The 27065-nt window shown below is 69.0% G+C and overlaps 1 protein-coding gene across 4 annotated transcripts; it reads right to left on the reverse strand.

Moving 5' to 3' along the window:
* Positions 1-4545: 4545 nt before the first annotated feature.
* Positions 4546-26803, reverse strand: JAG2 (jagged 2). Of its 4 annotated transcripts, none has more exons than XM_021081547.1 (26): positions 26720-26803; positions 26189-26539; positions 19074-19131; positions 17205-17456; positions 17044-17104; positions 13788-13918; positions 13562-13681; positions 13309-13422; positions 12949-13062; positions 12701-12814; positions 12569-12615; positions 12284-12454; positions 11549-11699; positions 11024-11179; positions 10839-10952; positions 10471-10584; positions 10264-10377; positions 10048-10164; positions 9633-9660; positions 9465-9550; positions 9013-9126; positions 8815-8930; positions 8151-8399; positions 7446-7577; positions 6070-6226; positions 4546-4786 (listed from the first exon to the last, which is right to left on the reverse strand). In XM_021081547.1, the coding sequence occupies exons 1-26, from the start codon at positions 26783-26785 to the stop codon at positions 4596-4598; spliced, it is 3438 nt and encodes a 1145-aa protein (XP_020937206.1). In that variant the 5' UTR covers positions 26786-26803; the 3' UTR covers positions 4546-4595. The 4 variants fall into 4 exon arrangements, with proteins under 4 accessions (XP_020937206.1, XP_020937207.1, XP_020937204.1 ...); XM_021081545.1 differs by having other exon boundaries at positions 4564-5901; XM_021081548.1 differs by lacking the exon at positions 12701-12814.
* Between the last annotated feature and the right edge of the window lie 262 nt (positions 26804-27065).

Consider the following 27065-nt stretch of genomic DNA (forward strand, 5'->3'; position numbering starts at 1 on the left):
CCAGGCACTCCCCAGCCGTGGCGGCTTCCTCAGGACTCGGCCAGACAACCCAGGACCATCACGCATCTCAAGACCCTGCTTCGTCACATCTGCAAAGTCCCTTTTCCCAGGCCAGTCCCGTCGTCACAGGCTCCAGGATGGGAACGGCCTCAGTGCTCTGTTGCTCTTTGGGTTTGCTCTTCAGAGAAGCCCTGCCCCGTCTTCACCTAGTTTCTTTTCTCTTTTTCTCTCTCTCTCTCTTTTTTTTTTTTTTTTTTTTTTTTTGTCTTTTGCCTTTTCTAGGGCTGCTCCTGTGACATGTGGAGGTTCCCAGGCTAGGGGTCCAATCAGAGCTGTAGCCACGTCTGTGACCCTACACCACAGCTCACGGCAACGCCGGATCCTTAACCCGCTGAGCGAGGCCAGGGACCGAACCCACAACCTCATGGTTCCTAGTTGGATTCGTTAACCACTGCGCCACGACGGGAACTCCTAGCCTAGTTTTCTGTCGCACGTATTTGTCTTCCGCATTAATTCGCAGAAGAGCTTAGAACCGCGTAGCACCAACCTCTCAGCTTTATGCTGAAGTCTTTGCAAATTTTGTTGACAGAAGGTGGGAGCCCTGTGCAAACACGCTTCCGAAAGGACCCATCCCTGAAATCCCACTTTGTCACCTGGGTTCTTTCTCCTTCAGAGCAGAGATTTTAGGTTCTGTTCCGCTGCTGAGAAGTCAATGTGCGTGTGAGAGTGTCAGCGTGCGTGGCTCGGGCACTCACAGCTGGCGGACGGGTTCCTAACCCCGCTGATCACCGTGCCGGGCCCCGGGGCCCGAGGGCAGAGGGCAGAGGGCCCCGCTTCACCCGTGCCGGGTGCTCGGCACCCCCGCTGGCTCCTCCTGCTCCGGCCAGGCTGGCTTGATGCCCAAGCTCACGTCTGCCTCCCACCCCCGCCTCCCACCCCCGCGCCTCCTGGGAGTGGGACTCGCCTGCGCTCCTGCTCAGACACAGCAACCCCCTGCCCTTGGCAGCCGCGCTGCACCCCGCGGAGGAGCCTGTGGCCTCACACGCTCCCCCCGACCCCAGGCGACGTGGACACGCTCGCCGCCCGCTCGGTCCCTCAGTGGAGACGCTTGGCTTCTCGGCTCCGTTTTCTTACGACGGTTGCCTCTGTCTCCGCCGCTGGTTCTCCGCATCCTCCATCCATCCCAACTTGATGGTCTGTGCTCAGGCTCTTGGTTGGTCCAGGCGCTGGAGGCACAGCCCCTCCTCCTCTGCCGGCTCCCTGGGGGGCCGAGGCCTTGGGGAGGGGCCTCTGCTTAGTGCTCTGTGGGTCTCTCTCAGCTGCAGGTGCTGGTCACTGCCCTCCTCAGGACAGGGTGGCACATTTTGAGTTCCTTGGAGCCCCCACCTGCGGGACCACGCGGCTCTCCCCTCTCTCAGCCCGAGGGCCTGGAGACACCCGCCGCGTAACCTCCCTCGAGGTCCTGATGCTGTGGACGCCGGCACCCAGCCACTCCTGCAGGGCCCTTGTCCCCTCCTGAGCCAGGAGGCAGGGTCCCCCTGTGCCTCTGTGCCCGGGGCACTGGTCAAGCCCCCACTGAGCCCCCTACACTCTGACCTCAGGACCCACGCTCAGCTCTGTGGATTCTGCAGCTCGCAGACCCCCGCCAGGGCGTGGGGCGGGCTCCCTCCTCCAGGCCCCCCTCACCAGGCTGGAAGGCAGGTGGCCTCCAGCCCCTGCGCCACAGCTGCATGGATGGGAGCTGGGCCACCGGGGAGGTGCTGGCCCCGCCAGGCGCCCTGGGCGGGCGGGCACCTCTCCCTGGAGGGTGGGGAGAGGCCCCCGGCTCGGACTCTGGGGCTCGGCTGGGTGGGGAGTCCCAGGCCCTGTGGCAGCCTCTCCTCCTCTCTCTGGAGGACAGAGGACAGGGTGGGGAGGGCAGCAGAGAGCCGTCCGGCTCTGCCTCTCCTCCTCAGCCGCTTAGCGTCCATCCTGGAAGGTTCTCGGCTTCCGTGAGGGTGAGTGAGACCCTCTCCGTGCCTCGCCCATCCCGGGTCTCTCACACTGGCTGCAGCGGGCCCTGGCACTGGTCCTCCTCCCTCAGCAGCCACGCCCAGGGCCACATGCGCCCCACAGGGCCAGGTATGCTCCCGCCCTTGGTGCTTGTAAATTGTCCCAAGTCCCCCTGCTCGGACTGGACGTCCCAGTGGAGCAGGCGCAGGGCCCGGGGGCAGTCCTCAAGGCCTCAGCCCCTGTCCTGCGGCCCCAGGCCCCTGGCTGTGGGGAAGCCCCCGTCACCCTGCAAGGACACTGGAGCAGCATGTGGGCCCTCGGGCTGAGGCGTCAGGCCCCAGAGAGCAAGGGAGCTCAGAGCAGAAACGGAGGTGATAGGCGATTTGCCATTTTAAGCTGCTCGGCTTTGTGGTAACATGGGAGGCAACAGCAGAAAACCAAGACTAGCGCAGGCGGCCCTCACAGATCCTGCGGGTTTGGGCCCAGGCCATGCCCGGGCGGGGGCTGCAATCAGATGGATCAGGCGAATGCTTTGGTTCCCAGCGCAGATAAAAGCAATGCGTACCCCCCACTGTGTCTACGAAGCGTGAACAGCAACAGATCTAATTTAAAAAATGGACAGACCTGCGCCGTGGGGTCTGGGAAGGGCCAGGCAAGCCAGGCTGGGTCCAGGGACAGCTCCTGGGACAGCTGGAGTTGGGCCGCCAAGAAGCCTCCAGTGCCTTCTGCGGCCTGGCCGGCAGGGGTTAATGGGCCCAGCCGCCCTGGGGATGAGTGTGGAGTCTCCTCCCTGCTCCCCGGGGCCTGGTTTCTTCGGAGACCCAGCAGTCAGAGCTGTCGCCAAGCAGAGCCAGCAGGCACAGTCCCCAGGGCGAGCACCAAGGAAGCGCGGGTGGCCCTGGGGGCGGAGGCGGGAGGCACGGATCCTGGCCTCGGATCTGCTCCACTGCAGGCACCGGTCCTGTCGCGTCCGTGGCCCAGGCCAGGCCGGGGTGGGACCCTGCTCCCTGCTCTGACTGTGTGGGAGTGAGAAGAGGAGGTGAGAGAGGGCAATGGGACCCCAGCCCCACAGAGGCAGCTCTCCAGCTGGGGGGTGCACCTCCACCGCCTCCACCCTGGCCATGGAACCTGCAGCGCTGTGGACCAGTCCCTCTGGCCAGCGGGCACCGCAGGGCTCTCAGGGTCCCCTGCCCTTGGGGAGAGCGCCCGCTGCCCAGGGCTGCCCCGTCTCCACACCTCCCCCAGCACAGCCCGGTAAGGCAGCCACCCGGGACCTCAGACGTCTGCCTGGACCTACCCCATCCCAGGCCGACACCTCAGACCTGCCTTGGGAGCCGCCTCGGCCCTGCACCCCTTTCTCGGTGGTGGACCCTGTCTGCACCCTGCCAGCCCCCAGCACGTGTCTGCAGCCCACCTCCCTCCTGACGGCTGCCCTGACCCCACCACCTTCTCAGGTGCACAGCACTGGGGTCACAGATGTAAATGTGGGGACACAGAGACCCTGCGGGGCCCACTCAGCCTCCCAGGACCCCAACCCGGAGCAAGTCTAAGGGTCCTGGCTGGACTGTCCTCTCAGGAGCCCTGAGGTCCACACCCGGGGGCTTTGTGCGGCCCCCAGAGCCCAGGGCCCACCAGGCTCTCTCTGGCGACATGTGCCCCAAGGAAGAGGCCCCGCCAGGCACGTCAGCCACTCGCGCCACGCCCCGCCGTCTCGGAGCTGCATCCGGGTTGTCTTCTTCTGCCTCCTCACTCACGCTTTCTCCAGCAGTGTCGCATCACAGAGCCGCTCTCCGGGTTTTCACTTGGGGGTGGTAACTGGTCATTTCTACGGGTCCCACCCGGTTTCTTCTTCAAAACTGCGAGGTTACTTCCCGGCTCCCATCCGCTTTGCCCAGCCGTCTTGTTTGAGCAGCGCCAGCAAATGCCTTTCAGACTCTGGGTCCGAGAGTCCGACATGCACCTGCAGCCCGTCAGGCAACTTGCGGCAGTTCTTGTTCACGGAGCCTGGGTTTCGTATGTGCTGGGCTTTGAACAGTGGTCTGTCCCCTGACCTCGCAGGGAGCTCCAGGACAAAGGTCCTTGGCACTTGCCTCTCCCAGGAACACGGGCCCAAGTCACATACACTGTTTGAAAGGAGACTCGAAGCTTGGGGCCTCTCCAGCCGGGGCGGCCGTGAGCGCTGTGCACACGAGGCTGAAGGAAATCCCACGACCGGGCGACCGCCCGCCCCTCAGCGGCCCGCGCCCAGACTGGTGGAGGCCAGAGGCAGCCCTTGTCACCGCCCCCCAGGGGGCCAAGCTGCATCCCAATTTGCCCAGTCCGCCCACTCAGATGCGAGAGCCACTCACAGCCTCGGGTGCCGTGGGCCCAGTCCCCTGAGCCCTGCCAGCTCTTCATGGCTGAGAGACGTCACACTCCCTTACAGGCGTTCCCAGCCCATGGGGACTCCAGGGTCAGCAGGACCATCGGGCCGCTCACGCGAGGTCCACCCTCCAGCCCCCAGACACCCGGTCCCCGGCCCAACTCTAGGAAACAAAGTCACAGCATCCAAAGAACAGGGAGGCCAAAACGTTTAAGTTATTAAATCAAATATACAGAGTGATTCATTTAATATGTACATATTTACAAAAATGCACTTTCACGAGGAGGGGTGGCCGGGGCCGGCAGGCGGGCAGCGGCTCGGTGCCCACGGCAGACGCTGACAGTTGCGAGGGGAGAGTCTGTGTGAAGGCACTTGTCACAAGCTTCGATACTGCCACCGTCCCGGGGAACAGAGCAGCCAGGAAGGGCACTTCTGAAAGCACAGTGGAGAGATCTCTGGGGCAGGTGTTCCGGGCGGGAGCAAGCGAGGACGGCGGACCGCAGGGGACGGGCCGGCGAGGGTCTGTCCACGGGCCTCGGGCCCACCAAGGACCTCACGCCCCGCTGCAACCACAGGTGCCACCGACAGCCACGCGCCACGCCGAACGTCACGGGTCCCACCAAGAGCCGTGGGTCCCACTGCCAGCCACAGGTGGTCCCACTGACAGCCACGGGTCCCACGGGCTCTCCGGCCTGGGGCCACCGAGAACCCCGAGTGAGGAATGAAGGAGGAGTCTGTAAATGGTTCGCCACCTCTGGTGACAGACGATAAGCAATCCGGTGCGAACACGGACACACCTGCTCTCTTCGGCCACACGCGCGTGCGACACAGACACGTTACAAAAATAGCAACTATCTGAGAATACTCCATTGTTTCCCACCTGTCATCCAATAATTTATACAAGGTTAAAGAAACACAGAAAATAAACATTTGTTTTTTGCTTTGGGTGGGGCTTTTTTACACAAAATAAACTATGCACACGGCCTCGGCCTCCTGTGGTCCGGTGGGGGGCGCGGCGCCCGGCGCCCAGCGAGGGTCCCGGGGCGCCCGGCGGGCTCCCGGGTCGCCCTACTCCTTGCCGGCGCGGCGCGCAGCGCTGATGCTCCGGACGGCGCGGTTGTCCACTTTGGGGCCCGGGGCCCAGCGGGCCGGCCTCCCGGGCGAGCAGCTGGGGTCTTTGGTGAGTTTGCGCGCAAGGAACTTCTCGGCCTCCGGGGCGTCGTCCTCGCCCCGGCCGGGCTCCTCGTCCTCCTCGTCCTCCCCGCCGCCCGCCGGCCCGGGCAGCGCCTCGCCCACCCTGCGCGGGGGCGGCGTGAAGTTCTTGCACGGGCAGAGCACATCCTTGGGGCCGCCGCCTGGGCCGCCCGGCCGCTCGATGGGGTTGCGGATGGGGTTGAGCGGGGCCCACTGGTTGTTGGCGCTCTCCTCCCGCGGCAGCCGGCTCCTCTCCCGCTCTTTCCTGCGCTTGCGGGTCCACCACACGCAGGTGACCACGCACGCCAGACACAGCACGCTGAACACGCCGCACAGCACCGACACCAGCAGACCTGGGGCGGGGGTGCCGTGAGCGCCCCGGGCCGGGCTCGCCCGCTCCTCCGGCCCCCGGCGGCGGCGACGGGGAGGGCGCTGGGGCCGGGGCCCCTCCCCTGGCCGGCGGTTCAGGGTCCCGCAGGCTGGACGCCCCGACGGCCAAGGCGCCGCCCCCGACTGCTCACCTGTGGACGAGCTGCCTATGACGACCGTCTCCACCTTGACCTCGCTGACGGCCAGCAGCAGCGAGCCGTTGCCCCGCTGGGTGATGGCGGCCACGATGGCGTGGGCCGCGCTCTGGATCAGGCTGCTGTCGGGCAGGTCCCGGGCCGGGCTGAAGGACTGGGACAGAGGACAGTGCTGAGAGGCCGCCCGCGACACCGCCCCGCTGGGAGCATGGCCCCAGGAAAGGCCGAGGCGTCCCCCCAGGCCGGCAGCTCCAGGAGGCGGCAGTCTGGGAGCTGGGCTGACCTGGGGGAGCGCGCTGGGGGGTTGGGGGGGGGCCCTGAGGGGTTGCCTGCACACTGGGCAGTTGGCAGGGAAGCGGGGGTGGCCTGCTCTGCGCCTCCCACGGACCCCCGGACACCGGGGCAGGGATGGCTGTCCCTGCCAGGCAAGCTCCCGACCCTGGCTGGCTATGCCAGGAGACCCGGGGACGCCGTAGACCCAGCACCACCCCTGCTGCCACCGTGCAGGCCCAGCTACTCCAATGCTGGCACCCTGCCAGCACCCTGAAAAACTGCTCTGCCCTTCCCCTCCTCCCCATCCACGTCCCCCCAACTTCAGCCTCCCCGACCCTGTGCCACCTACTGACATCTGAGACCTACTTGGGTAGGACACCCACTCAGCCAAGGACCCACGCAGATACCCAGGCCCAGACCCCATAACTCAGGGCAGCCTAAGCCCGTGGGCACCCTCCTACCACAAACACCGGGGCACAGGCAGAGTAGGGGGCAAGGTGCAGACGAGGCTGCAGGAGACCGAGGCTTCCACCTACGACCCTACCCACCCATCCAGAGAGCAGGCCCCGGCCTTGTCACGGCACCCAGGCCCCAACCTGCCCCACAGTTCAGCCCCACGGTCCCAAGTCAGGATCCGAGGGCCCCCCACCCTGATGGCCCAGCCCCTGGCCGAGTGGCCGAGCTTTCCTCACCCCCTCCCTGCCCTCGAGGGGTCCCCCAGCTGTACCCCGTCGCTGTCCACCCGGGCCCTTGGCCAGTCCCCTTCCCTGTCTGGGTACAGTCCCTGAACCCCACCACCTGCTGCCTCCCACAGTTCCAGGGACCCTTGCCCCGAGTCCCCGCTGCTTGCACTGGCCCCCTAAGCTGCAGGGGTGTCCTGCCCGCTCCTGTCCTCTAGTCCCGCCAGGCTCCACCAGCCTCCAGCAGGGAGCACGGAGATGTCACAGCCCCATCACTCGGAGCTGCGCCCGAGGGGACTCCTGCGTCTATGAGCCCCAGTACCTAAGGGCCAGCCTGGCCCAGGCCCTTCGCCCCAGCCCCTCCCAGGAGCTCCTTCAGAGCGGGACCCTGGAAGAGGAAGGCCCCCACTCGCCACTCACCAAGGCCACCTCCACTGCGCTGGCCTCTGAGGACGGCCGGTCACAGAGCAGCACAAGCAAGCGGTCCCGGGCCACCGCCCGCGTGGCTGGGAGAGCCCGGATCCCTGAGCAGATGGCACCCACGGTGGTGCCCTGGGCAGAGAGGAGCTACATGTGAGCAGGGCCCCGAGGCCAAGGAGCTAAGGGTACCCACCCCTCAGCTGGCACCCTGGGCACAGCCCGTTGCGGGCAGAGAGCAGAGACATGGGGGCCAGGGCTGGAACTGGCTTCCCACAGCGCCCCTGCTGGGACGCAGGTCACGGCCACGCGCAGGGCTGCCGGGCCTTGGGGGCCAGGCCTCACCCAGTCCTAAAGCCCTCCCTCCTGGGTTCCAGCGCTCAGGCTGGAAGGAGCAGGAGCTAGCTGAAGAGCTGCAGGCTGGCCTGGCCTGCCCGGAAGCCCACAGGCCCAGGGTGGGCAGCCCACGGCCACCTTCAGCCCTGGGACAGCTGGACGAATGGGCACCTGGGCCCAGGCCGGCCACGCACAGCCTCTCCTGGGCTCAACACTCCTTCTCATCTAACCCCACGAGTGACGGTACAGCCACCCCCACCGCTGCACAGGCGCTGAACTGCAGCCAGGCGGCTGCGCAGCCAAGCGGGGTCTTGGGCCATCTGAGGGGCCCCCCCGCGGCGCTGGGGCTCTGCAGACCCGCGGGGGGCTCACCTGGGGCACCTGGTCGCGGTTGAAGCGCAGGGTGAGGCGAGCACAGTTGTTGTCCAGGTGGCCGGAGCGCGGCCGGCAGGGGGTGCTGGGCAGCAGGGCCTCCTCGGCGCCACACTCCCCCCAGGCCGCACAGGGTGGCTGCAAGCATTGGCCTGGGGCCTTCTCCTGGCACCGCTGCCCAGGCGGGCACTGGGCATTCAGGGCAGCAGACCGGCCGGCCAGCAGGCAAGGCTTCCTCCCACACCACACCTGGGCCGGACACGCACGTGGAGAGCACCGCCAGGGGAGGAGAACATGGCCGCAGTCAGCGAGGCCTGCGACCCCGCCCCAGCTGCCAGGGTGCACTCGGCCCCGGGAAGGACCCCACCAGAGCAGGGGCGGCCCTGAGAACAGCCAGGCAGGGCCCAGGGCTCTGAGGCCGGAGCCAGGTCGCGCCTCAGTTTCCCAACCGCACCAGGAAGGCCTGGCTGTACCCAGGGGCCTGCCTCCCAGGGCACCCAGCAGAGCCCCTCCCCAAGCACCCCCCAGGGTGCCCAGTGAGGTCGAAGATGGACGGCGGGGGGGGACCCCAGGCCAGGGACACTGCGACGTCAGGCACAGGCAGGGCTGCGGGCGGGGGCTGGGGAGACGGGCAGGGCCAGACGGAGCGGCCTCGCCCCCACACCTTGCTGCAGTCCCGGCGGCCATCCAGGCAGCGGCAGCTGTTGCAATCCTCCACCCAGGAGCTCCCGTGTGGGAAGGGCACACCCTGCGACCAGCAAGACCTCCCGAACACCATCACTGCGGGGTAGAGAGGTGGGGGGTCGGTGGCGGAGGCCAGGCCCCCACAAAGCACAGCCGCGCCCTGGGGTCCCACACCTACCCTCCTGGCACCGCGGGCCGGCCCGGCCGGGCGGGCAGCTGCAGCGGTAGCCGTTGATCTCGTCCACACACGTGGCCCCGTAGGCACAAGGCGAAGACTGGCACTCGTCAATGTCTGCGGGAGAGACGGCCGGCTCAGCGAGCAGCGAGGAGGCGGCTCAGGACAGCAGGGAGGCCCCGCCAACAGGAGGCAGCAGCCCCCCGGCCAGTCTGGGCCACAGGCACCAACACCCCAGCCCTTGTGGGGCAGCCCCAGCTGCTGGGGTGCTGCCAGCAGGGCACAGGCAGGGAGAGCTGCGGCTCAGAGTCTGGCTGGACTTGGCCGTGGCTACACCATCCTCCAGGGTGCGTGGACGTCACCGACCCTGGCTCCAGGCGCCTGGGCCCGGCCGGGAGCAGCCCCCAAGGCTGGGGCCCCACCGCCCCGCCCGCTCGGTGCCCCTGGCCCCTCACTGATGCGGCAGTCGGGACCCGCGAAGCCGGGCGCACACTCGCAGCGGAACCAGTTGACACCATCCACGCAGACGCCACCGTTGTAGCTGCAGGAGAGACGGCAGGTGTCACAGAGGCCCCAAAGCAGGCCGAGCCCCCCGTTGGCTCGCCTCCAGGGCTGGCACTCACCAAGGCAGAGGATTGCAGTCGTTGGTATCTGCACGAGAGAAAAGGGGACGATGGGCATGGCAGCCACCTGCCCGGCACCCTGTGCCCATCTGGGGTACCTGTGGACACTGCCCTACGCCAGTCCCCCGGGACCAGGTTGGGGGGCTGGGTGGCCCTGGGAGGCTGCGTAGGAGGCTGGGCTGCAGGGTGAGGGGCTGGCAGGTGGTGAGCAGAGGCCAGAATGCACGGGAGAGACCAAGGCTGGGCAGCCTAGGCTCCGTCAGAGGCGGGCCAGCATCTTGGGGTTTGCCTGGGCTGGGGGGACACGTGCAGAGGGCAGGTCCACAGGGCAGAGTCCAGGGGGGCAGGCCTAGGGGGCAGGGTGGAAAGGAGTGGGGCCCCACCCCCAAGCCTCCCTCCCACAGCGCGAGCTCACTGTGCGTGCAGGTTCGGCCCTCCCAGCCGTCCCGGCAGATGCAGGAGAAAGAGTCCCCGCTGCCCACACAGGTGCCCCCGTTCACACAGGGATTGGGCAGGCAGCTGCTGTTCTTGGCTGTGGGGGGGGGAAGGATTTTTCACTCAGCTCTGGGGAGACGGGGTCCCCACACGCCTCTGCCCCAGACAGGGTGGCCAGGGCCAGGGGGCTCCTCACCGATGTTGCAGGTGCTGCCCCTCCAGCCGGGGGGGCAGGCGCAGCGGAAGGTGTCGCCGCTGTCATAGCAGGTGCCCCCATTGCCGCAGGTGTAAGCGTCACACTGGGACTCACCTGCAGGTACATGGTGCTCAGTGGGCACGCCCCGCAGCAGCGGGCAGCGTCCTGGCACGCAGCCCCCCGTGCGGGGGCCCGGCAGGCACTCACGCGAGTGGCAGGTCTTGCCCTTCCAGCCGTCGTCACACGCGCAGTAGAAGTCGTTGACCAGGTCGTAGCAGCGGCCGCGGCTGTGGCAGGGATCGGGGAGGCAGTCGTTGGGATCTGGGGGCGAGGACGCCGGTCAGCGAGGGGTCGCCGGCGCTCAGGGAGGGGTTCCCGGGGAAGAGGCACCAGAGCTGGGCCGGGAAGAGATGGAGGTGGGCGAGGAGGGAAGGCCCGGTGCCCGGGGGTGGGGTGGGGGGGCTTGCCACACACACAGGCCAAGCAGAGCCCGCCACCCCCTGGGACCGGTGGGCAGCGAGGTGCGCCGGTGCTGGGCGCCCAAGGCCCGAGGGAGGGCAGTGCCACCCACTCACTGGTGTCGCAGAGCTCGCCCTCCCAGCCACTGGGGCAGAAGCAGCGGAAGGCGTCCACCTCGTCGATGCAGGTGCCCCCGTTGCGGCACGGCTGGCCCAGGCAGTCGTCGATGTCTGCGGGAGGCGGGGGTTAGCTGGGGCTCAGCCGCCCAGCCCCCGCCCGGCCACGGGCCACAGCCACTCACTCTCGTGGCAGTAGGTGCCCGTGAAGCCGCTGTCACAGACACAGGAAAAGTTGCCCCCAGGCTGGCTGACACAGTGTCCGTGGGGGCCACACACGCTGGAGGGGGCCACGCCGCCGGCCACCCGGGTCCCGGGCTCCAACCCGCAGCCATCGACCACTGCCAGAGAGACGGGAGGAGTCAGCCCGCTCCGCCTCCACACCCCCGCCCCGCAGGCCCCACCCACCCCGCCCATCCCCTAAGGCCCCGCCCACCCTAGAGACCTCACCTACACCCTGCCCACCTGTCTCCAGGCCCCACCCCCTGCAGGCCACACCCACGTCTACCAGCCCACCCACGCCCCACCCACCCTGCAGGCCCCGCCCACACCACACCCACCTCTGCAGCCCCGCCCATAAGGCCCCCACTCTGCAGGCCACACCAAGCTGCACCCACCTCTGCAGGCCCCACCCACAACACACCCACCTCTGCGGGCCCCGCCCACAACACACCCACTCTGCAGGCCACACCCACACCGCACCCACCCACCTCTGCAGGCCCCGCCTGGGCAAGGCTCACGCAGCTCAGAGCAGTTCTTGCCGCTCACGTGGTCAGGGCACGCACAGTAATAGTCGCCCTCCAGGTTGTAGCAAGGGGCACCATTCTGGCAGGGGCTTGGCTCACAGAAGTCGATGTCCACCTGCGGGGCACGGGGCATCCACAAGGGCCACTGATAAGGGGGGACGAGTCAGACCTGGTGTCCAGTCAAGGAATCACCAAGGTCCAGGCCCCATTCAGCTTGCGGGCCTCAGCCTCTGCAGCCAGAGCGCTAGGGCTGCCCAGCCAAGACCGTCCAGGCCCCTCGGCTGCACGGCTGCACGGACACACCTGCAGGGCCCCTCCTGCCACCCTCAGCTTCAGGGCAGGAAGGCCAGCTCCTGGCCCCCTCCCCAACCCCCAGGGCTACCCTGAGCCCAGTCTGTGGGTCCTTCCCAAAGCACAGCCACCAGGCTCCGTGGCCCAGAGAGTTAGGACCTCTACCCTGGACCTCAGGAAGCCTGCTGAGGGGCAGCCAGCTGACCAGCCAGGGCTCCCACCCACTCCTAGAAGGGACGGGTCAGGACAAGCAGCGACCCTGCACCCCCCACGGCCCCTGCCCAGCCAGGGAGCTGGGACTCTGGATCTAACCCTGAGCCCGGGGCACTGCAGGGCCAACACCCACCGTGGCCCCTCCTGGGCAGCCACTGGGGCCCAGAGCGCAGGCAGTGCATCCGCAGGCCTCACCTCACAGAGCGGCCCGGAGAAGCCCTGGGGGCAGTGGCAGCGGAAACCGTCAACCAGGTCTTGGCAGAAGCCGCCGTGGCAGGGGCTGCTGGCGCACTCGTCCAGTTCGCGCTCACAGTGCCGGCCACCGAAACCCCGTGGGCACACGCACTGGTAGCCATTCACCAGGTCCTGGGTGGGCGCAAGGGGCAGGGTGGGGGGTGAGCCCCCTGCATGAGCCCCGCAGGCACCTCCAGCCCCAAGGCCCCTCCCACAGGTGCACGACAGTGGCTGGTCCCACCTCACCTTGCAGGTGCCGCCATGCTGACACTGCCCCCGACAGTCATTGATGTCTGCGGGCAGAGGAGCGGGTCACAGGGCGCCCTCCCTCTCCCCCAGCCCTGCCCGCCTGCTGCCCACCCGCCCACCCATACTGACTGATGTGGCAGTTGACGCCCATCCAGCCCGGGACGCAATCACAGTAATAGCCACCAATCAGGTTTTTGCAAGAAAAAGCATTAAGGCACGGCTTCCCTTCGCACTCATTGGCGTCTGTGAACGAGACAAGGGGCGTGCTGGGCCCAGGCCCCGCCTGCCCCGCCAGCCCCGGAGCCCGCAGCCCAGCAGCGCCAGCAGCATGCGCAGCGTGGTCCATGCACGCCCCCCCCACCTCTGGGGGCCCTTACCCAGCTGGCAGGTGGCCCCCACCCACTGCTCAGGACAGATGCACTCGAAGCCGTCCACCTGGTCCACGCAGGTGCCCCCAGCTGCACAGGGACTGGAGGCGCACTCGTCAATGTCTGCAGAGGGTCAGAGGGAGGGATGTGGGAGGTGTAGGGGGGTCGCACAGGGAGGGGCAGTGGGGCCCTGAGAGGCCGGGAGTCTGTGCAGGAAGGAAGGGACACACCTGGGTCTTTCTGTCACCCTCCCCCGACCACTAGGCCCACAGCCACAGGCAGGGACTCGGCCACTCCACCCCCAACCCCAGCACGCTGTCCACCCCCCACCCGCCGGAGCCCCCCAGACGCACTGCAGTGGGCACTCACCAAGCGCACAGGTGGGCCCGCTCCAGCCCGCCGGGCAGTGGCATTCAAAGCCCGAGGGCACCTCGTGGCAGGAGCCCCCATTGGCACACGGGTTGGAGGCGCAGGCGTGCTCAGCTGTGTTGGAACCAGAGGGGTGGGTGTGGAGGCCCAGGCCTCCCTTCCCATCCCCCAGGGCCCTGAGGTGGGGAGGCAGTGCCCACCACACAAAGGCCAGAGAGAAGCCCGCCCTGCCAGACGCCCCGCCCCGACGTACCCCGCTCGCAGTTCCTGCCCGAGTAGCCGTCCGGGCAGACGCAGCGGTACTGGTCGGGCTCTGCGTTGATGCATGTACCGCCGTGGGTACAGGGGTGGTGGCTGCCACAGTAGTTCAAGTCTGGGGGCAGGAGTGGGTGCTCAGGGGGCAGGCCGCGCTCCTCGCTCCCCACTTGCCTGGAGCCGCCCACAGGGGCCCCCCAGCCGCCCTGCCGCCCACCCTGCACCTTTGTTGCAGAGCAGGCCGCCCCAGTTGGTCTCGCAGTTGCATTGCCAGGGCTCCACACAGCTGCCGTGCACGCAGCCCGGGTACGGGACGCACTCGTCACAGAATCTCCCCTGCCAGCCGTAGCTGCACCTGGGGGAGGCCGAGGGGCGTGACGCCCAGAGCAGGGACATGAGGGCCCCTGGGTGAGCGCGGGGCCCCAGGAGCTGTGGCCACTCCTAGGGTGGCTTGGGGACACGTGCGCTGAGTCACGTGAGCCACCCGCGGGCTGGCGGCCTCAGCCTTTGAACTGGAGCAGGCCCCGGGCCAGGCGTGGGTCACGGGCACTTCCCGGGCGCTGGCCTCGCGTGGTTGGCCGCAGCTGTCCAGTCACTCCTTCCAGAGCTATTTTGGGACTCAACCTGGGCAGGGCCCCAGGAGCAGACGCAGGAAAGGCAGGCCCTGCTGGGACCCCAGGGGTGAGAGTGCTACTCAGGCCAGGTGCTGCCAGGGCCAGGGGGCAGCAGGGCCTGGAGGGGGGGGACTGCCAGCCCTGGGCACAGCGCAGCCTCACCTGCGATCCAAGGGCAGTAGCTTCTCTTGCCACCAGGCCCACCCAGGGCGTGTCCGCAGATAGGACACTGAGACCCACAGGCTGCGAAAGACCCGATCCAGGGATCTCCTGATCCAGCAGGAGTCACCCGCTCCCTGGCAAAGGGCCCGAGAGACCTCTTGGCTCCCAGGCCATGACCCTGAGGCCTGGGCCTGCCCGAGCGGCGGGCTGGCGTCCTAGCCGGGAAGTCCTTCAGGAGGCGGGCCATCAGCGCAGGCCCACCGCAGGCGTGGCCAGCCCTCCGGGCCCGGACCTCCGCCTGCCCGGGCCCTGCCCTGCGAGGGGGAAGCCGGGCACCCTGCAGCGAATGCCCAGGTCCCAGGACCCCTAGGACCCGCCCTGGAACTCAGAGGTCTCACGGGAAGGAGGGGTGTCTGCGCCCCCCCACCCCCACGCGATTATTCTTGTAAAGGAGAAGAGGCACGGCCCTTCCTGGGCTGCCCCCAGGTCCACGGCACCCAGGAGGGACAGCGGCCAGCTGGGCGGGTGCAGGACAGGGGAAACCAAGGCTGTGGGACGGGGCTCCGCCGTCCAGGCCCCAACACAGGGTGCGGGCTACGTGTCTCCACGCAGGATCCGCCTTGCAGGCGACGTGGGGAGACCGCGGCCGAGGGGGGGCCGTGACAGGCCACCCGCCAGGGAGCGCGAGGGTCCCAAGAGTCTGTTCCCAGCCCTGGGTGGGGCAGCCCTCTCCAGGCCCCACCTCCCCAGCTTTCCTGGCCTGCGGCTCCAGAGGCGCAGGGAGGAGGCGGCAGGAAGGCACCGCCATCTCCGCGGCATCCGGTGGGGGTGGGGGGTTGTCCTGCGCTGTAACCTGAGCCCTGAGTCCAGGCAGCAGCTGGGCCTCACCCACGGGGCCAGGGGGGAGGCCAAGGAGGGGGGGCTCACCTACGGCCTCTGTCCCTGGGCGTCCCGCCCCCGCCCCATCTTCCCACACAGCCCACACGGACGGTGGAGGATGCGCCAACGGGCCTCTCCCACCCGCCCGCCACCCAGCTGCAGGGTCACTGGCCACCCAGAGCCCCAGCAGGACCCAACCTGCACCGCTTGGGGCCAGGCCAGGGTGCGTGGGGTGGGGACCCAGCCCCGCCTCGCTCAGGACCCGCGGACCTGTCTGCCAGGGTCATGCCCACCCCACAGGCTAGGGGCAGGGCTCAGGGGAAGGGAGCAGTCCCACACCCAGCTCTCCTGCCCAGAATGCAGCTCCCAGAGGGGCCTGCCCCCCCAGACGTGGACCCACCTGGGCCGGGCCCCAGCTGCCCTCCCCCGGCCCGTCTCCACACCGCTTAGAGACCCACTCATCTCCTCTGGAGCCTGGCAGGGCCAGCGGCTGGGTGGGCGAAGGCCCAGCCCCACCCTTCCCTGGGCGGCCCGCCTTACCTCCCTGCCCTGTCCCACGTGCCACCGCCCAGGCCAAAGCCACCACAGGACAAGCAGGGGGTCCGCGCCCTCCCTTCCTGACTCCCACGCCCGCCAGCTCCCAGGCCCGGCCCTTCCATAAACTTCCCCTCCGTGGGTGTCTGCCCTCAACTGAGAAACGCACAGAAAGCGGACCCGCCCCCAGAGGGGGTCCTGGGACGGGGGACACCAGGCCTGGGACAGAGGCCCGCTCACCGCACCTGCTGCCCCAGCCAACTCGCCGGCCCCTCCAGAGGGCCTGCCCTTGGCATCACCTCGTCCCCAGCCCCGCCTCCCAGGCCATCCTCAGACACCCCCAGCACCCACACTGTAGAAACGCCCTGCGCTAAGCCCTCACCACCCAAGCCCCTGGCCCCGCGCCCCAGCTGCTCCACGCACCTGCTCTCCGCTCTCCCACCAGGCAGAAGGGCTCCCCTCAAGCCCGACCCTGCCCAAGCTGGCAATGATGCCCGCCCCAGGTCTCCAATGGCCTCCCCCTGCTGTGGGACCCCTTGCTCTCGGGCCAACCCTGTGTCACCCCTTGGTTCCCTCCGACTCCTGGCAGTGACCCCTGCCAGCTCCTCCTCGTCACCGCCCAGCTTCACCCGCAGGAGACCACAGCTGGCTCCACGATCTCGCCTCTGCCTCTGCCCGGGCGGCAGCACTGCCTGAACGCTGCAGGGCCCTCCCCACAAAGCCGCCAAGGCAGAGACCACCTCCCCTTCACCTCCGCTCTGCCCCCGTCCCAGCGGCTCCACCGCTCAGTGGCACAGAACACGGAAGACTCGGGGTCCGCCCTGATCCCCACCAAGTCGAAGCCGCTCCGAGACCCCGCAGCACGCAGCCCCCTCTCCCCTCCCAGGGACCCTGGCAGCACACACCCCCCATCCCGGATCCCCACGGGTCAGTGGCGGGGGGGGGGGGGGCTCTGCTTGGCTCCTCCCACACGGAGGCCTCCCGCTCCACGTGCCTCTGCTCCAAACCCTGCTGCAGCCCCTCCGGCGCTCCCTGTCACCCCAGGAGCCCGAGCCACCGAGCCCTCCATGCTCCTGTGCTGCAGACCCCGGCCCTGGGCGTTCGTGCGCCAGACCGCCTCAGCCACGTTCCTGCAAAATGGCCCTTGGCCACCCTCCCCGGCCCTGGCCACACCACCTTCAAGGGCTGTCCCCACCGGGTGCCCGGGGCTGCGCAGAGCAGGCACTTAGCCGGCTCCCACCAAGGCAGCGAGCACGCGCAGAGCGAAGAGGGGCCGGCGGCCGGCACTCACCGACACTCCCCGGGCACCGCGCACCCTCCGTGCAGCAGGTTGCATCCTTGTTTACACACAGCTGCGAACAAAGGGAGCAGAGACGCGCCGCTGCAGCCAGCTGTGCCCAGCCCGGCGGGCCGGGAGAGGGCTGGGTGCCCGCGGCCCCGCGGCTGGCTCACCTTCCTTGCATTCCTTGCCCATCCAGCCGTCCATGCAGGCCTTGTTGCCGTACTGGTCGCAGGTGTAGTGGCCAAAGAAGTCGTTGCGGGGCCGGCAGAACTTGTTGCAGGTGGCGCTGTAGTAGTTCTCGTCGCAGCGCACGCGGATCTTCAGCTCCAGGTGCGCCACGTGGCCGCTGAAGTGCAGGCTCTTCCAGCGGTCCTCGGGGTTGATCATGCCCGCGTGCGACACCCGCTCGATCAGCAGCTCCTCTTGGGGAGGCGGCGGAGTCAGCCAGGGCCGCCCTGTCCCGGGGGGGGGCAGCCCAGCCCGGAAACCACCCAGCCGGCAGCCCCAGAGCATCAGAGCGGCTGGGCAAGGAGGGCCCCGAGCCAGGACAGCGGGGACCCCCGGCCAGGGACTCCAGCGCCCCAAATGCAGAACAGGAGGGCTGGGCTGGGGCCGCCCCGCCTGTGCCCCGGGCGCCACCACGGCCTGGGCGTCCCCCCCCCGGGAGGCCCTTCCCCCGTGAGCCCACTGCTGGCTGCTGCCCCCATCTTAAAACAGGCCCGAGAACGCGTGGATCCAGCGATCCAGGGGCTGGGCCTCACTGCAAACCAAGCTGCCGTGCGGGTGGCAGCGCCCTGAGATGGCAACCACGGCCACGTGGGGTCCCTGGTACGTTTCCCTCTGCGTTTGTACCAGTTTGGAAAATCCTGCAGCAGAAAGCTAAGGCTCCCGCTGCACCCTCTCCCTCCAGCTGCACACGAAGGCTGGCCCTCTCCTCGCCAGGCCCCGGCCACGCACCGTGTCATCGCCGTGTCCTCCACGGCGGCCCTAGGCGATGCCCTAGGCGGCCATCGCCTGCCCACCCAGTCCCCACTGACGGCTGCCCCCAACCGGGCCCTCTGCATCTCCACGGCATCATCCCCTGTGGGACCCAAGCCTGGTCTGATGCTGCCCCGAACGCAGCCCACGCGCCCTGTGCCCCAGCCCGTCCCTGGGATGGCCTCTCCACCCTGCAGCTGCTCGGGCCACCCCTACCCGCGCTCCCTACGTCCAGCTCGTCAGCAAGACCCCGCCTCCGCCTTTAGGGCGGCCAGAGTCCTTCTCAGCCGCACAGCTGCTCCTGGTCCACATACATGCCACCAGCACCTGGATTCGCTTAACAGCCTCCCCCCGGGCCTGGCAGTCTGCCCGCCTCGCTGCAGCCTGAGCAGTCCCGCTTCCAGGACCCCGCAGCCTCAGATGAGCCCACAGAACTGCCACGACCTGACCTCAGCCTTGCCGATGTCATCACCACGCCCCCAAACACGTGGTCCTCACTCCTGCCTCAGGGCCTTTGCTCCTGCTGCTCCTGCTGCACACGCAGTGCTCACCCCATCCAGCCACAGAACACCTCAGGCCTTCACAGACACCCCCCCACATGCAGGCCTGCCGGCAGGTAGGCCTCAAAAAGACACACAGCAGGGACACTGGCCAGGGACTCCCGCTGTTCCGGGACAGACAGGCAGGGAGGGGGCCGCTATGCCACTGCCACGGCCCCCCAAAACAGGCTCAGGGGTGGGCATCAGCAGGGGCTACAGGACGCTGGTGATGGCTCAGGGAGAAGCGTGCCCAGCAGAACAGCACCAGTGAAGCTGAGGCTGGGGAGGAGGACAGCGCGTGTGCACAGCCACCAACGTGGATGAGCTTCCTGGCAGCCAGGGCAAAGCGGGAGATAGCTCGCAAGACCTCAGGATAGAGACAGCTTTCCTGCCGTCCCCAGCAGGCCAAGGACCAGGAGCCTGGCTACACACATCTCCGTGAATGAGGGGTCAGCCTCCCAGCGCCCTGGGGAAGGCCCCCAGACAGAGCCCACCCAGGCCCGCCCAGCCAGGCTGACTCACCATCAGGTGTGGTGTCGTTGTCCCAGTCCCAGGCCTCCACAATGAGGGTGAAGGAGCGCTGTGGACACAGGGAAGGGACTGGTCAGGTACCTGAGGTTCCCTCTGCCGGCCGCAACACGGCCATAGCCCAGCCCTGGCCCACTGCCCCCCACCCTCAGCCCTCAGCTGCCTGGCACCATCCTGGGCCACGTCTCAGCAGATTGCAAGCAGACCCCCTGAAGGAGAGACGCTGCCCCTCCGTGGCACAAAGGCTCGGGCCAGCACAGGAAGGAGGACGAATGACCCAGACAGAGCAGCAGGCACGGCCAGAGGCGCCGCAGACAGGGGCCCCCGGGCACCGCACTGGGGCCCGAGCCGCCGTGGGGAACAGGACGACCGACCCGCCTCAAGCCCGTGTCAGAGACGATGCCCCGTCACCACTCAGTGTCCTCTGCCAGGCACACGGAGACAGCGGGACGGAGGGGCGCCCACCGTGAGGCCCCCTGGTGCAGCCCCCCCAGATGCGGCAGGCCCACTGCAAAGCGGCCCACCCGCGACCCCCCGGCCTCCTCCCCCGAGAACGGGAAGTGCGGCAGACGGGGCCCCCGTCCACACAGACGGCGGTGAAGCGGAGACCCAGGGACCGCCCGAGGCAGCCTTAGCCCGGGGTCGTGCCCCAGCCCCAGGCCATCTGGCCCTCGGGGCGCAATGGGGTGACCACCCCGTGAGGATGACCGCGCGCCGCAGCACAGCTCGGCCCTCGCCTCGCGCCCCCTGCCCGGTTCCGGGCTGCCGCACCTCTCCCTCCACACCACCCGCCCTCTCTTCGGACCAGCCGTCCACCAGCCCAGCTCCGCCCTGGCCCGGGGGCCTCAGGCTGGCCAGCGGCCTGCCTGAGGGGCACCACGCCGGGGGGGGGGGGGGGGGGCGGGGAGGCTGCTCCCGCCCTCGGCCCCCCCTTCCACTCCTGCAATCTGGCTGTGCCTGGAAAACCACCCCTCACCCCTGCAGCCTCCTGCCAGTGCCCAAACCCCAGCCCCCGCCTGGCCAGCCGGCCTGGCCCCACGGCCCCCAGGAGCAGCCTGCCGCGCCCAAGCGCACACAGCCGTGGGACCCTGAGCACAGCACAGCCCTCCCCTTGTCCCAGCTCCCGCCTGCGACTGCCCTTCCTCCTCCCGCCCCTCCAACGGCCTCAGGGCTCAGACAGGGGTGCCCACCCTCAGCTTCCTGCAGCCCCGCCCATCCCGCCGCCCCTGCCCTGAGCCCAGCCTACCCACACCTGCCCCTCGACACCCCCAAACACACAAGTAGCCACACTAGGACCCCCACCCACCCAAGGAACCACCCTCTATCCTTCTAGAACCCTCACCACCCCGTGGGGCTGTCCCCAGGCTCTCAATTCCACCTCTTCAGAGGCCCTGAAGCCCATCTGCCCAATCCTGCCACTGCTCCCCACCCGCCAGGCCAGCAGGCCCAGTGTCCAGCCTGCCCATCTCCTCCAAAGGCTTCCTGCAGCCACGCGAGCTCCAGGGACACTGTCCACCGCCCCACCCCACCCTCCTTGCTGCTCAGAGCCCTCTCAGGGCTCCCTGTGGCTCCCGCCTCCTCCCAAGCACCCAACACGCCCACCCTGGCCCTGAGCCTTTGCCCACACAGCGCCCCCTTTCTGCCTGGAATGATGCCCTCAGCCAGCCTGTCTCTGGCCGGTCCCACTCCCAGGGACAGCTGCCGTGCCTGGAACCTCCACAGGCTGCATCCACTCTATTCGTTCAATCATCCACCCACCCACCCACCATCCACCCATCATCCGTCCCTCCACCCACCCGTCAAGGGTGCACCAAGTTGTGCTCCAGGGGACTGGAGCCTCTGCCCGTGTGGATGGGTGAGTCAGAGGGGCTCCAGGGGGAGGGAACGGAGATACCGTTCTAACAGGGGGTCAGGGCAGGCCTTGGGGAGGGTGCTGCTTAGGTTGAGGCTGCACAGAGCAAGGCAGGACACATCCCAAGCAGAAGGCCCTGCGGCGGGGCCCCAGGGCTGGAAGAGCAGGGCTGTGGGCACAGAGGACTCAGGGTCAGACGTGTGGGGCCGTCAGACCCTTGCCCACTCTGGTGCTGAGCAAAGCGGGCAGCCGTTAGCTGAGTCTAAATGAGACCAGAAGCCACCAGGGCTTCGGCAGCCACCCCGGCCACCTGGCAGAGCTGGCCATGAGGGAGGCCCGGAAGGGAGCAAGAGCTGACCAGGGGCTGCGCCCAAGAGGACGGGGCCATGGCGCTCAAGCCGGCCGGCAGGGCCGGTGGAGGAATGTCCCAGGGTGCCCTCCCACGGGCCGCCACGGCCCACCTCCCCGCGCCTGGGCTTCTGGGAGCTGGGAGCTCCTCCCGGCTCCTAGGAAACCCCATGCCAGCCTCCCGGGTAGAATTACCGCGGCCTTCGCCCAAGCCCAGGGCTCCGATTACCTGCTCCCACAGGGACGCGCACCTGCCCGCCCACCCCAAGGGCCCCATCGCCCGCCAGCTGGGCTCCCTCCACCTGGACGGCAGGAAGTCACCTGGAGAGAACCTGAGCCGGCGGCACTGGCGCCCCCTCCACCCCGGCCTCAGTTTCTCCTCTGCAAACGGCAACCTCTCACTCCAGAGCTGCTGCTCATGGGCCTCCAGCCAGGACAGGACTCTGTCACACCTCTTCAGAACAGGAAAAGGCGACAGGCCTGGAGGCCTCGGAGGACTCCCTGCCACGCCGGGCCGGAGCCGGCTTCCCTGGTGAGCAGGCAGAGGAAGCTCCCTGGCTAAGCTCCCTGGGCCACCAGCCTGCCGACCTCGAGAGACCCATCCGGTCGGCTGGCCTTAATCCCTGAAGGCCCAGCCACCCCTCTTCCAGAAACCCTGCCCTGACCCACCGCACAGACCCTCAGCCCAGCCTCCCTGGCCCACCCCTGAGGCTGGGTTTGAACCCTTCGTCTGACCCCAGAAAGGGATGAGGAAGCAGCAGCGCAAAGACAGGAAAACGGCATAGGGCAGAGCACACCCCACAGCACCCCGTGGCCCAGGGCACCCCAGGCTGAGAAGGCCTAGCACAGCCCAGGGACCCCCTGCCCTGGCCCTAGGCACCAACCTGCTTCCCCCACCCCCGAGGGGCCCTGCATCAGCGACCGGGCTCCCCCACAGCGCCAGGAGCTCTAGGCGCAGATACAGTTCCTGAAACCCGAGCTTCGCAGAGTCCCAGGGCTCTGCCTCCATTGTCATTGTGGGGGGGGGTCACCTCCCCAGAAGGCGCTGGGCCCCAGGGCCACAGCAGGAGTGGACCACAGCCCTCCCACGAGGGAACCCAGGGGCCCGCACTCCACACCAGCGACCCACCAGGGCTGGCCTGGGTGCACCCCACCCGCCGTGGGCAGGCAGCCCTCGGTGTGGCAGCACCCCATCGTGCGCACCCTGGGGACGGCAGCAGAGCCCGTGACCAAGCCAAACCCGGTCACACCAGACACACCTGGGGATAGAGACCCCTGCTCAGGCCTGACAAGGAGAGATGCTTGTCTCCACCACAAAATCCAGCATCGGCCCAGCCCATCCCAGACACCACCTCCGAGTGCCCCCGGGAGCCTGGCTCCCTCAGCAGCCTCTTCCTGGCCAAGCTGCGGCCCTGCTCCCCGACCCCCCAAGGCTCAGGGACAAAGCCCCGAGCCAGGCCCAAGCCCTCCACTGGCTGAGGCAGCCCTCCTGGGTCCACCCTTGGCCAGGGCACCCAGAGCCCACCCACTGCCCCAGGACCAAAGCCCTGACCTAGACCTGGGTCTACCAGACCCGTGACTGGGCACAGGGCGGGTGCAGCCTGCTAAGCCCCTGCTGAAAGGGCACGGGGTGGGGAGACGCTGGGCCCCTGGGCACAGAGGGGATCCTGGGAGGGCTGGAGGGGTCAGGGTGCACGGCAGCCCCCACGCTCCCACGGCAGCCCCAGCTCCTCGGGGGCAGGGAGCAAGGAGAAGACGGAGCCTCATGGCACCAAGGGCGACCTTGGCCTGGCCCACCGTGGGCCGAGGGCTCATGCGGCAGCTAAGCCCCCGGCAGCTGGATGAGGTGAGGCTGGGCCCTGTGCTCACACCCCAGTGGCCCACCTGGGGCAGCCCGCCCCCACCAGCCAAAGTCCCCCCCACAACCCTCAGCACACCAGTCCTCAAGGGACTCTAGCCTGCTGGGCAGCTGGGGCGGGGGGTGGGACAAGGCCGGCGGGAAGCGAGGCTGGGGGCTTCCCTGAGCATAAGCCCTGCAGCCCCTCCCCCTTTCGCAAGACCACGTGCTGGCACCATTTCACAAGTGGGAAAGTGGGTCGCTAGGGTCTCAGGGGAGCTGTACTGTCAGAACGGGGTCAGCCCCAGGGCCCCCTCCAAGAGGACAAAGCCCACGCCCACCTGGGTTCTCCCGACTCCAGCTTTGCTGTCCACAAGTGGCTGCTGCCTCTCCCTGCGACCACACACAGTCACCTGCTAGAAGCCACTATGCCCCTGCGGGGAGAGGGCTCCACCTGGAAACCGGGTCCTGGGTACCACAACGGGGGCCAGGCAGGCAGGGCTGGCCTCTAGCTGGGCAGCAGCCCCCCTCACTCAAGGCAGGGCCCCCAGTGCCAGACACACCTCCATCAGCCCACCCCACCAGGACCCACCACAAGCCCCGGTGGCCCCCTGCCACGCCCCAGCAGAGCGTGCATGTGTGCGCACAGCCTCCACCCCACTAGCTACAGGCCAGGCACCGGAGCCAAAAGGCCTCCCGGGGGGCCGTGGGAGGTAGAGGGCATCAGAAGAGATGCCAGGCTGCACTGCCCCCCATCCAAGACCCTGAACCCACCCCTCTCCAAAAAGCTGAGCCTGACACCAACCTGAAACCACAGATGACAGATGGCACGCGGACCCCAGACTAGGCGACCAGATCAGGGTGCAGAGGGTCACCTCACCAGCCAGGCCTGGGGCACTGGCCGAGGCCGGGGGGGCAGGGGATGGGGGGGAAGGGTCCCTGGAGGGGCAGAGAGAGTGCGGAGCCCAGGCTGGCTCCCAGTCCCCCTGCCTCAGGGGACCTGGGCTGGGAGCAGAGGGTGGCTCCCCACACCCCATTCTCCAGGGGATCTGAGAGTCGAGAGCCCCAGGACAGGAGCCCCCCTCTCCCCCAAAGCCCCCTCCTTGGGCCCCAGGCAGCAAGGCACAGCCCTCGCCGGACTCCCCAGTGGGCACTCGGGGTTCCGAACTCAGCCCAACTCGTGGGATGGAGCTGGTCTTGCACGAAGCAGAAACAGCGTGGCCACGGGGCTGCGGCCTGCCGAGCAGAAATACCAGGGCGCTGGCATCACCGCACCCGCTACATGCCCAGCAGCCAGGCTACACTGCCGGCGGGGAAGGGGAGACAGGCATGGCCCCCCAACGCAAGACCCCTCTCCCTGCCTGGGGGTGGGCCAGCCACCCCTCCCAGGGGGACGAAGCTGGGAGCAGCAGGAAGGGAGGCGAGCTGGCCCAAGACCTGGTACCCCGACTATAGACTCCTGCCTGGGGAGGCCAGGGCCTGCCCCATCCCGTTCCACCCAGGGCCGGCCAGCGGGGCCGAGAGCCGTGAGGGACACGCGGTGGCCCGCCACATTCCTCCAAGGCCTCCCTGCCCCCACGCCCACTGCTGCCAACTCGAGCAGAAAACACATCCTCAGGTAGCGATTTTGAACCCTGCTGGCTCTGGCCCCAGTGCAGATGACAGGCTGCGGGCCCTGCTCAGACCTGCCTGCCGCGCCGCTGCGGGGGCGAGGGGGCTGGGCTCATCCTAGCGCCCGGGGCCTCCCAGGCCTGCCCCTGCCTTTTCCTCCTCAGCGACGCATCCCCCACCTGCAGCCCCAGGGTCAAGAGAGACCCCAGAGGCCAGCCTAGCATGTGGGGGCAGGGCTGTGACCAGAGATCAGAAAGGGGAGAGACGGGGGAGCAGGTGGGGCCCCGGCCCAGACTCAGGAAAAGACGCCAATGGGGGGCTTAGAGCCCGGGGGGGGGGGGGGGCTCTGCAAAGGACGCCAGGTCTCCACGCCTCGTCTCCTTCAGACCAGGGCACCAGGTGGATCTACTGCCATTGCCTCCTACTGGCTGGTCCGGTCAGAGCTCCCGGGTCAGAAGGACAGTCATTCAGTCACAGCCCAGCACCCTGCTCCGGCCACCACCTGCTCACAAGCCCGGGCCAGCCGAAGACCCAGTCCTGCACAGGGAGGTCCCACTTTTCAGGGTGCTCTCTCATTCCCGCCCCACCCAGGTCGGTGCCCACAGCACAAAGAACTGAAGGGCCAGGGCCAGAGCGAGGCCTGCTCAGGCCACTTCAGGCAGCAAGAGGCCTTGGCCGGCCGCCCATGTCCCAGCCCTCACCCACCATGGCCCGGGACAGCCCTCACCGGTGGGCCACATCTTTATCGCCATCCCCTGGCCCAGGGCTCCTGCGCCACAGGCTCCCACCCCTCCTGCAGAGGACAAACAGGACCAAAACCCAAGGATGGAAAACGGCCGGCAGAGAACCCAACACCTAGCCCCGCTGAGTCCTCCCGGGGTCTGGGCAACGGCAAAGGCTGCCACCAACACAAGCGCCTTAGGCCCTCCGGGAGCCCTAGGTCCCCGGGTGCCCGCCGGAGCCGCACCCCCACCCCCACCCCCGGGCATCCAGGAAACAGTGGGGCGGGCGCAGGCTGGCCGCGGGCCCGGGCGGCTCCGCCGGGGCCTGCCCCAGACCAGCCCCAGCACGCGCGGCGCACATGCCTCCGCGGCCTGCCCGGCCCGAGGCGCCTCGCGGGGCCTCCCCACCCAGACAGACACGCGCAGGGCGACGCAGGCACACGCCGCGGGCCGCCGCCGCGCACGCGGGCTCAGGCCACCCCGCCCCCGCAGCGACCCTCGCGCGCCCACGTGGCCGGGCGCGGACCCGGCCCCACGGAGCAGGCGCCCGGGGTCTGCCCACCGCGCGGCGCCCCCTGCCGGCCCCGCCCCGCCCGGTCCGGGTGCGCGCGGCTCGCACGCCGGGCCGGGGCCGCAGGTGCCGGGAGGCCGAGGGACTGAGGGGCCCAGGGGCGGGCGCGGCGGGGGCCGGGCGCCGAGGGAGGGGAAGGCCGAGGGACGGGGGTGGGGGCGCACGTACCGGCCAGGCGAACTGGAAGGGGATGACGACGAGGCCCGGGTCCTGGTCGCCGCCGGCCCGGGCCCGCGCCCGCGCCCGGTCCCCCGCGGCGCCCGCCGGCGGCAGGTAGAAAGAGTTGCCGCCCAGCACGGGCGTGGCGCCGTGGCCGTAGTTGCAGGGCCCCGTGGGCGTCACCTTGGCCTGGTACTCCTTGAGGCACACGCGCACGTACGTGTCGCACTCGTCGTGACCGCAGCCCCCCGCGCGCGTCGTCCGGCCGTCGCCGTCACAGCAGGCGCCGCTCAGCAGCTCCCCGTTCACGTTCCGCAGCGCGCTCAGCTGCAGCTCGAAATAGCCCATGGGCCGTGCCGCCTAAAAATAAGGCAGAGCGAGAGCGCAGGGAGGCGCGGGCCGGGGTCGCGAGCCGGGGCGCCCCGCCCCCACCCCTCCGCGCGCCGCGCAGCCTCGAGGGCTTGCGAACCGCGGCGTCTGCAGGCGGTGCCGCCGGCCCCGAGGGGCAACCGGTGCGTTCCGTCCGCGCCCCCGGCTCACCTGCACGCAGAGCGCCAGCAGAAGCAGCAGCCGCCGGGGCAGGCGCCCCCGTCCCCAAGCCCGCATCGCCGCCTCGACCCCGCCCGCCGGCCCGCCGCCGCCGCCGCCCCTGCGCGCCCGGCCCCGGCCTCCCAGCGCCCGCTGCCCGCCCTCCGAGCGCCGGCGGCAGCGGCAGCGGCAGCAGCAGAGGCGGCGGCAGCGGGCGGGGTCGAGGCGGCGCCGCGCGGACCCGGGCGGTAGGCGCGCGGGGGCGGCGGACGCGCGGGGGCGGTGGCTCTCGGCTCCCAGGCAGCCGCGCTCCGGCCGGACCCGGCTCCCTCCCGGTGGCGGCAGTAGTGGCGGCGGC

This window comes from Sus scrofa, unplaced genomic scaffold (assembly GCF_000003025.6).
Source record: "Sus scrofa isolate TJ Tabasco breed Duroc unplaced genomic scaffold, Sscrofa11.1 Contig1914, whole genome shotgun sequence".
In the NCBI taxonomy this organism is placed as follows: domain Eukaryota; kingdom Metazoa; phylum Chordata; class Mammalia; order Artiodactyla; family Suidae; genus Sus; species Sus scrofa.